The sequence below is a fragment of the Zingiber officinale genome, chromosome 3B, assembly GCF_018446385.1.
Source record: "Zingiber officinale cultivar Zhangliang chromosome 3B, Zo_v1.1, whole genome shotgun sequence".
Lineage (NCBI taxonomy): Eukaryota > Viridiplantae > Streptophyta > Magnoliopsida > Zingiberales > Zingiberaceae > Zingiber > Zingiber officinale.
In genome coordinates this window covers 117,569,920-117,580,380 of record NC_055991.1, presented here as the reverse complement: position 1 = coordinate 117,580,380, position 10,461 = coordinate 117,569,920, and the positions used below count along the sequence as shown (strand labels likewise).

The 10,461-nt window shown below is 32.9% G+C and overlaps 1 protein-coding gene across 1 annotated transcript; it reads right to left on the bottom strand.

Moving 5' to 3' along the window:
• Positions 1–6,037: 6,037 nt before the first annotated feature.
• On the bottom strand, positions 6,038–8,131 carry LOC122055155 (putative disease resistance protein At3g14460). Its single transcript, XM_042616538.1, has one exon. The coding sequence runs from the start codon at positions 8,129–8,131 to the stop codon at positions 6,038–6,040; it is 2,094 nt and encodes a 697-aa protein (XP_042472472.1).
• Positions 8,132–10,461: the final 2,330 nt, after the last annotated feature.

Below are 10,461 nucleotides of genomic sequence, written 5' to 3'. Positions count from 1 at the left end.
CTAGATCACTAGGACACAGTTTCCTTCTATAATCAACAACACACACTATAAGTGATATCATTTCCCAACTTATCGTGTTTATTATTTTATCGAACTAAATCTCACCCATTGATAAATTAAAGAAATAAATATCAAATATATGTGCTTGTTATTATATTAGGATTAAGAGCACACACTTCCATAATAACTGAGGTATTTGTTCCTTCATAAAGTCAGTATAAAAGGAACGACCTCAAATGGTCCTACTCAATACACTCTAAGTGTACTAGTGTAATTATATAGTTAAGATAAACTAATACCTAATTACACTACGACCTTCCAATGGTTTGTTCCTTTCCATCTTGGTCGTGAGCTACTGTTTATAATTTATAAGGAACCGATAACATGATCTTCTGTGTGTGACACCACACACCATGTTATCTACAATATAAATTAATTGAGCAACTACATTTATCATAAATGTAGACATTTGACCAATGTGATTCTTATTTCTAGATAAATATTTGTACCAAAAACTAAGCTTTTAATATACATCCTAACAAGCACATATATAGTTAAACTATATAGTTAAACTACATTGTGATCCATTATCAAATACCCATGGTATTTTTAATTCATTACTGTTATTATTATTTTTATCCTATTTAATCATAAACTTGAGTAATGTGTGTCCCTTTATCTGCATTGTTTATACGACAATTGCGATAAATCATAGGGATATTTATCATAACACAATGATCCTTTACATGAAAAAGTCAAACATATTCATAAGCCGTGGATTAAATCACTGATTGATATATTCATAAGCTATTAAATTGACTAGATAAGTCTCTATTACAAGAGGTATGTATATATGAGAAAGATGAACAGGTCAGTTTCTATAATCAATGCAATATCCTATTCAAATTGAACAACTTGAGATACAAGTCAACAATGTAAGCTATGGATTAGATCTAGCGCAATTATAAAGTGAGCTTGATTAAGTCAGATTAGTTATTAAATTGATTTGATCAATCTCCATTTTTTTTTAAAAAAAAAAGGTCGCGTATAAAGATGCATGAGAAAGAACAATAATTCATTATTATAAATAATTTCAATGAGCATCTTAGTGGAACATCGTGCATCGAAACCTTCAAAAGTCATAACTATAAAGATAGATTAGATCTAGTGTAATTATTCAAGTGAGTTTGATAAAGTCACATTAGTAATTAAATTAATTTGATAAGTCTAAAGCTATATAAAAATGTATCAGAAAGTGAAATAATTCATTTGCTATAAGTAATTTCAACGGAACATTTTAATGACAAAAATATATGCATTCAAAGTTAAGCTGCATTTCATAAATGTAAGTGATGGACTGGATCTAGTATAATTATTAAAATGAGTTTGATAAAATTAAATTAGATATTAAATTGGGTTGACCATTCTCTATTTTTTTAAAAAAAAAAAACTACATATTAGTTCAAAATGATGAAATATGCATGAGCAAGAAGAATAATATCATTTGTCATGAGTAATTCTAACATATATCATTTTAATGGAATATACATACATAAGTTATAGACTGAGTTAATTGTTGAATGAGTAACATATATCATTTATCGACTGAGTTAATTGTTTTAAAAAAAGAATGATATATTAATAAATAAATTATTTTTTTATCTATACATTTTCTTAGTAATGAACTAAGTTTAGTGTAGTTGTTGAAGCAATTCTAGCTTAATAAAATGGTTTGAATAATCTACATTTTACAAAGCTTTATATTAGTTCAAAATGCTAAAATATGCATGATAAAAAAAATAATATCATCTGTTATACCTAATTCCAATATACATCACACATGTATTCAAAAAAATATGAAAGAGTAGAGGTAAGCAATCAATTAGTAACCAACTGTTGAATGAGTGTGTGTATATATAAATATAATATATATGGTGGCGCCTCTAATTATAATGGTCGTCCATTGTGGTCGTCCCAGGCTTTCATGCCTGATATATTAAGACACTCTAGAGAGCTAGAGGGGAGGTGATTAAATCCAATCACTTCTTCAATAATGAGTTACAGTGGAAAACGCTTGAAATAATGTTAACACCCGGATTTACTTAAATACACTTCAACGAGATGATTAATCCAAGGATCCATGCAGAGTTCACTTTCCACTATGAAAATACTCTTTCTCGGAAATACTCCAGAGGTGGAGAAATCTTGTATAAGCTCTCGACAAGAAAATACAACAAATAATACAATGAACACCTTATTTGATCTCTTGTAGCTTATAAATGGCTCTTGTAGATTTAAAAATGCAGTAACACTTTTCCTTGAATCTTCCAAGAATAGATGGCGAAGAATAAAGAAGAAGAGTTACGTTTGAATCTCGTCAAACACATTTATATGTCGTGATCTAGGATCTCAATAGATTAGTTTTACCTCCAATCGATTGCCACATTAGATTCGAGTGATCCTAGTCGTCCAAACCTCACAATGTCTCCTTTTTATGTCTCCCAATCGATTACCTGATCGATTAAGCACTGTTTGATCGATTACCCAATCGATCAAGAATGTCTTTGTGCTCTCACGAAAACTCCTCTCAATCGATTTTCCAATCGATTACTCGAATTCAATTGATCACATAATCGATTCAAAAGCCTACTATTCGCTTCGCGAACTTCTTCCAATCAATTGAGCACTTTTCCAATTGATTCAACACATAAAATATTGTCCTCCATCAATCGATTACCTAATCTATTAACTTCAAGGTGAATCGATCACCTGATTGATTCACCATGCGCGCGTCGCACATAGATTCGCTCAATCGATTAGTTGATCGATTGACGCAACTCTCAATCGATTGATTGATTGCCCAATCCTAACTTGCTTAATCCAAATGTAGGGTTTCCTTGCCTAATCTTCGAGTAACCGTGACCTGTTAGGACTTCTTCATCAAGTGTCCGGTCAAACTTTTGACCCATTTGGACTTTACCAACTTTCGTTGGACTTCCGATCACCAAGTGCAGTCCTCCTTGGCCCACTTGGATTTTCCTTTTACCTAACTACAGTTAGAACTTAACCTTGCCAACGTGCGGTGCCCCTTAATCCACTTGTACTTCCCTTTGTCTAATCGCAATTAGGGATTTCTTTTGTCAATGTACGATCCTCCTTTATCCACTTGGACTTGTTTGCCTAACCCAGTTAGGACTTTCCTTGACAACTTACGGTCTTCCTTGATCTACTTAGACTTTCTTTACCAATGTGTGGTCCTCCTTAACGCACTTAGACTTTCCTTTTCTTAACCACAGTTAGGACTTTCCTTGCCAATAATGTGCGGTTCTCTTTAACCCACTTGGACTTTCTTTTGCCAAAGTGCTGTCTCTTCTTGATCCACTTGGACTTTCCTTTACCTAATCCTCGAGTTAGGACTTTACCATTGCCTAACCCTTAGTTAAGACTTGACCAATCAAGTACCGATCCTTCATGACCTACTTGACTTCTTTCTTATATGTGAAATAGCATATTATCAAAATATGTTGTCCATGACATATTGTTCAAATATTGAAACTCAAGTTCGAATCTACTCAAGTTTAGTTAAATTGGTCAAATCTTGACACGGAGAATGACTATATTAATAATCTCCTAACAATATAGAAATAATGTATTAACAAAAATTGTCGGTAAGCAATGGATTGATTCTAGCTAGTGGAGTTGTTGAAGCAACTAGATTAATAAATTGAATTGGTTAATCTTAATTTATTTAGAAAGACTACATGTTGAACTATGTGTGAGAAAGAAGAATAATATCATTTTTATAAAAATTTCAACTTATTATTTCAAACTTAAAATCTAAGATATAAATGTAAGCGACTGAGTTAATTGTTGAATGAGCAATTCTGATATATATACATAAATAAAGTGAAAGATTAAGATGTATAGTGTATCAACAAATGCATCATTTGTTGATGTACTGACAAATGAATTGCTCATTTGTCAGTACTGGATTAAGTCTAGTTGACGAACCAACTAAAAAGACAAAATAAACCCAGTTAATTTTGGATGATCGATTTGATCTTATAAAATTTTTCAATCGATTATTAGGGTAAATCAAGAAATACTCGTAGCGGATAACTAAGAAACCCAGCATCTTTTATTTATGGGCTTCATTTGGGAGAAAAATTCTTATAAATTTGTCATAGCTAGGATGGAACTGCGGGTACTTAGATGACAACCTAGATACTCTGTCGTTGTACCATAGTCCCAGGTCTAGTTGACGAAGCAACTAGCTTAATATATAAATTGATTTGATTAATTTCTATTTATTGATTCAAAATGATTAAATATGCATGAGAATCATTTGTTATAAACCATTTCAATCTATTTATACGTTCAATCTTAATGTAAGATATAAGTGTAATGGACTGAGTTCATGGTTGAATGAGCAATTGATATATATAATAAAAATGATGATGTGTGAAAATGATAAAAATTGAAATCTGTATACATAAACAAGAAAAGTATTCATCAATCTTGTGAAAGTATTGCTTATCCGATATGAAGACGGTAGACAATCAATTCTTAACGCAAGAGAGCTAGAGCCAAATTGAAATATCTTTTGTATTTAAAACAGATTATAATTACATGAAGCAACTCAATGGAAAACACACATGTATTTAAGTATTTCACGTGCAAGTCACGCTTCATTTCTCAATTCGTTTACCAAGATATTATATAAAAAATATACATTTTCTTTTGCTATTAAAATTATTTAGGTCAACTTCATGCAATAATAAATATATAAGAAGGTGAGGTAAGCCTTCATCGATGTCAACTTAATGACTTAATCAATGATTAAAAGTTAATACGAATGAGATAAATTATAGATGATTATTAAGTTTTAGTATAGATGATCAAGATATAAGGGAAAATATACTCAGTCGTGATAAGTTTAATCCTAAAATCTTATATGACAATATCTCATATTTTAATCATTGCACTTATGACTTTAGAGACAGTAAACATAAATTCTTAGATTAGCGTGGGCCTAAGGCTTCCTAGGTCGACGTGTTTTATAATTAACCATTAACTTTCAATACGAAACTAATGAGCATCTGCGATTGCAAAAACCATTTAAGGTTCTAAAGTTACCATCAAAGAAGTCCTTCCCCAGCTGGCCGAGTCAACTTAACCGACTATACCAGACTGACCCATTGTCTGACCGTTTGGTTGGATAGGCCTGATGGGCCCATGTTCCGTTTGGACAAACTGACTTGATTGATTTGCCTAACCCATTTCAAATTGACTAACATGATCTGCTGACCCAAACTGATCGACCCAATCATTTAGTTGAATTGGCTCATCCTGTTGACCCACCAAACTTGGTCAATTGATTAGCTTAGCTCAACTAACTGGTATGATTTGATTGGCTTGCTCACTCAGTCGACTTGCCTAACATGATTGACTCACCTAATCTAATTGACCCACCAAGCTTGTTAGACTGTGACTGATTTATTTTGATCAATTAGCTCATTCCTAATCATTTAGACTTAAAATCAACTTGAATAGATCGTGGTGGCAAAAGACGAATACGCTCGTCTCTAGTGCCCCCGTCAATCCGTCCCAGGATCAACATAAAAGAGGTACAACCTGAATAGATCGTGCATCTTGATTTGAGGACTTGTTAAGTTCAATAAAAATTTATTATTTAAAAATAGAATATATAATAAATAATTATTCCAAAGAAATAGATATTTTATAATATGTAATTATCACAGGAACCAAACACAGCTTTAAATTAGAGCATGATCAAACACCATTGAAAAACACGAACTTGTTGGAAAGTATAACTTAGCACACACTACATTTATCGGAATCAAGATAAACACAAAGACATGGAAGTACAATAGAGTTTCTCCACAGAGGTCGATGGGGTCTCTGTTGATTCGGTATCATCACTTCAGCTGCTTGTACACAATAAAAACTTCAGAAAAAATTCCCTTTCGATTACTTTGTTTTCCCTTTAGAACTTTTCTGTCATCTTTAAAAAACTTCAGGGGCGGAAGAGCTGATCAGATGGATCACTTGATTCCCTATATGAAAGCTCTGGACCAATTGATTTAAATGAGTGACTTGATTCACCAGTTTTAAGCTTTTGAATTGCTCCTCTTAGCTCCTCAAGATTCTGAAGTTTCCTTAAACCAGCAAATCCATCATCTGATATCCAAGTAGGAAGCTCTAGAAATGATTCCTTCGTTAGTGTGTGTTTGTCTATAGGTAATTCCAAGTATCGAAGATGTCTCAGACTACCAATTGCATCAGGCAATTTCCCAGTCGGAAGCACAGAGATCATCAATAGCCTCAAGCCTTCCAAATTCTGCAACACCTCTTCTAGCAATCCCATGAAGCTTGACTTGTGTTCTTTAGAGGATAGAACTCCACAGATGACAAGACTGCGCAAGTGCGTCTTCTCTTGCAATACTTTGTATATTTTGACAAAATTATCTGCTGTAACATACACGTGTCGGGCTTTGTCTGGGATTTCTATGCCATCTTCTTCCTTAATTTCATCCTCAAGTCTAAAAAAGTCACCATCACATATGTAGTCTGCAAGCTCATGAAAAATAGCATGGAGAATGAACTCGCCATCCTTTCTCGCTGAACTGACAAAAAATGGTTCAATGTCCGTCCATGCCCAAGACCACTGATTAGATGTATGTGAACAACATCCAATGGCTTTCCATATCTCAAACAACTGATTTTGTTTAAAAGGATAATTCTTCGGAAACAGAGCACAAGCAAGATAACATTGCTTCTGATTCCCAGTGAGTTCCTCGTAACTGTGTTTCAACACTGATATAATGTTGCTTTCTGTTGGATCAATCATTCCCAAATTGCTACGGGAGATTACCCTCCAGCGATCTTCACTTTGGTGCCACTTCAGGTGACGCCCTATCATCACAGCAGCCAAGGGATTGCCTCCAAACCTTTTAGCAATTTCTTTGCACGTATTTTCTAACTCAGCTGGATATTTGTCGTGATTTTTGTCACCGAGCGCTGCGCATTCCTTGAACAATTCCAAATACTCTTCCTCTTCCAACCCATCCAATTCCACATTCAACGACGCATTTACACGGCCTACATATTCAAATTGGGTAGTCACTATTATTCTGCAATCCTCTGTTGCTCTGAAGCTCCGGAAAGTCCCTAAATAAGAAGAGTGCTCTGCCTTATCCGCTAGGTTGTCCAGGACGATCAACACCTTCTTGCTTTGTAATTCTCTTTCCAAGGTATCGAAAATGTTAAAAATTGCTAATCCATTGAGTCTCTGAAGTTTGCTTGATTTGTCGACGGAGGCAGGTTCTGACCTTTGAAGTGTAAGCCAATTGTCGTCACGATGATGGTTGCCCATGTAAATCCATGCCCTGACATCGAATTCAGCTTCTACTTGTGCACTGTTATAAACAGCCCGGGCAAGTTCCGTCTTCCCTATTCCCACCGGGCCGGCGATCCTGATCAATCTAGTTGACTTCTTTGATTCTCCTTCTTCTTTGTGAAGTAGCGCCTCTAGTATCTTCTTCTCCTCCCCAGCTCGTCCTTTCAACTCCCTAACTTTGTAAGGCAACGTGGGGAGTTCCGAACTGGTGACCTGTTGCTCCTTCCATCTTCTGTATAAGATTTGTTCGAATTCTCTCATCCCCTCCATAAGATTCTTATTTTCACCGAGGAGACCAGTGGCTGCATCGATGACCTCCGGTAATTTTGCTATCGCTTTCTTACAAATTAGCATCCGTTTGCCAAATGCTGAAAGATAATCACCTTGTCGTTTGTCGCTGGGCAATACAATAATATCCAAGTCGTCGAATACGTCCTCCGTCATGTAGAAGAAACCCTTAAAGCGGCATAACCAGTCTTCCAGGAATTTGTTGCTAATCGTCGTGTGGAAGTTGTCGGTTCTTAATTTCCAGGGTTTTCGAAGAATTTTGGGTAGAATTTCTCGTAGTCGCTCCAGTATAGCTATTGCATTGTAAACCTCCAAGTCCTGGTGCTGCCGCAGGCTCTCGATGACATGATATGTTCTCTCCTCGAGCAATTTTGAAAGGTATGTTGCGATTTCGAATTGTGGAGTCTCGGCGAACAAGGACATGCCTGCTTTGCTCTTCTGAGCTAGAAATACAAGATAGAAGAAGAAAGCAGATGACGAAATCGATCTGGGCGAGATGATTGATTTTGCCCACTACAAATGCTACAAGCGGCTTTAAATAGTACGAGACTGATATATAGCCACTCAAATTGTGAATTGCAAAAAAAATCTTCTATTTAACAAATATTTAGTAATCTCAAATAATTATAATTAAATAAATCTGATTATGTAAGTCGATTTTAATTCGGTAACTAATACAATATTTTAACGCCGATTTCCCTCACTGAAGAAACGGATTCTAATATAATTTAGAATAATTAAAATTTTAAATAAATTTAATAATATTAATTTTAATTTGGTAAATTTGACAAGAGACACATTTACCTTTACTGAATATACAAATGACCCATTCTTTGGGATTTATTAAATGCTGATTCATTTATATTTTAAAATATCTTTCTGTCCAATCCGTTTTGCCCGATTTGATTGCGGTCTAATTAACAATTCGATAGATGTGATTTTAAGGGAGAGTCGGTTACTAAGACCATCTCCAATCATAATATCTATTTTAGTGCACTTTTAATATTAATTTGGTATCATTTGAGCACCTAAACTTTTTCCAATTCCAATCAATGGACACCATTTCCTATATAAAAGGAATATTCTTTATAATATTCTACTTTTCCATCTTATAATTTATTATTCAATATATATATTAATTTGTTAAATATTTTTATTACGATAATAATTACTATTAATTTTTATGATATTATATTTTTAGTTACAATAAAATTAAAATTAATATTTTTTTAATTTTGTTAGAAATAATTTAATAAACATACTAATATTTAATATTAAAAAATAATACATAATCATAAATAATTTAGATAATTTTTTTAAAAAAATATTTTCACCCGACTAATAACACCTAAAAATATTTTAAATATAACTTACTTATTAAAATATAATATATTTTAAAAATCCGTACTTGCACCAAATTGGTGCAAGTTTTGGGGTCTCCATTGGAGAAGATCTGATGTCCTTTTTATACTAAAATGATGTAAAAAGGTATCGATTGGAGTTGGTCTAAGTACTCTTGTAAAGTTTTTCTTTTTTTTAATCGAACGAAGATAAGTTTTAAAATATTTAAATTATATATTGTATTTTTAAAGTTACTAAATCAATTTTCCCATTCATTTTTAACCATGTTACTATTCTAAGTCTTGAGTGTCTTTGTTTTTAAGCAGTACAATCGATTTAATTTTATAGTCGGTTTTAATGGATTCGTATTAAAAAAATTATTTTTTTATAGAATCGATATAATTTTTTAGTTTATTTTAATTGATTCGTATTTAAAAAATTATTATTCTCAATATATTAGGTCAAATTAATGTTTACGGATATTTTTATTATAAGGAGAACTAGAAAAATATATAAAAACTGATCATTTCAAGATCTCTAGGTCCATAAGTCGATTTTGACCAAAATCGACTGATAAATCTAAAGACTTTAAAATTATACAAAATCAGTTTATATATGTTTGTGTAATTCTTCTGATCTAATATATTGAAAGTAATAATTTTTTGAATATGAATCGACTAAAATCGGCTAAAAAAATAAAATTGATTCAATTACTAAAAAGATGCTAGTTGGAACGATGTAAAAATAGAATTAGGTATGTGCTTTAGTAATTTTAAAACTAAGATGAATGATTTAGATATTTTAAAAATTTATTTTCATGGTTCGGTAAAAATATTTGGCCGTCAATAAATGGATGTTATTCCAATTAATAGACGGTCATTAAACACTTTTAACTAAAATATTTAGTATCAAAATTATAAAAAAAATAATATAAACAGAAAATTAAGAGGATGCAATGATATTGTTGGTGTAATTGACCTCATGTCAAGGTTGATCAAACTCAGGTTGACTTAACTTGGATTTTAATGTTTGATCAATATATGAGAAGTCAAGTAAGTCAAGATTGACCGGATATAGAAAGTTAACAAGAGAAAGATCCAAATGGGTCACAGAGGACCGATCACTTGGCACATACGAGAAATCTAAGTGAGTCATGGAAGACTGAATACTTAGCACAGGAGGAAAGTCTAAATGAGTCAAAAGTTGATCAGATACTTAGTGATTGAAAAGTTCAATGGAAAGTTGGCAAGAAGAAAGTCCAAGTGAGTCAAATATTGATTGGACATTTGGTGATCGAAAGTCCAACAAGAACTTGACAAGAGGAAAATCCAAGTGGGTCAAATGTTGATTGGATACTTGGTAATCGAAAATCCAACGAAAAATTGATAAGAGGAAAGTTCAAGTGAGTCAAA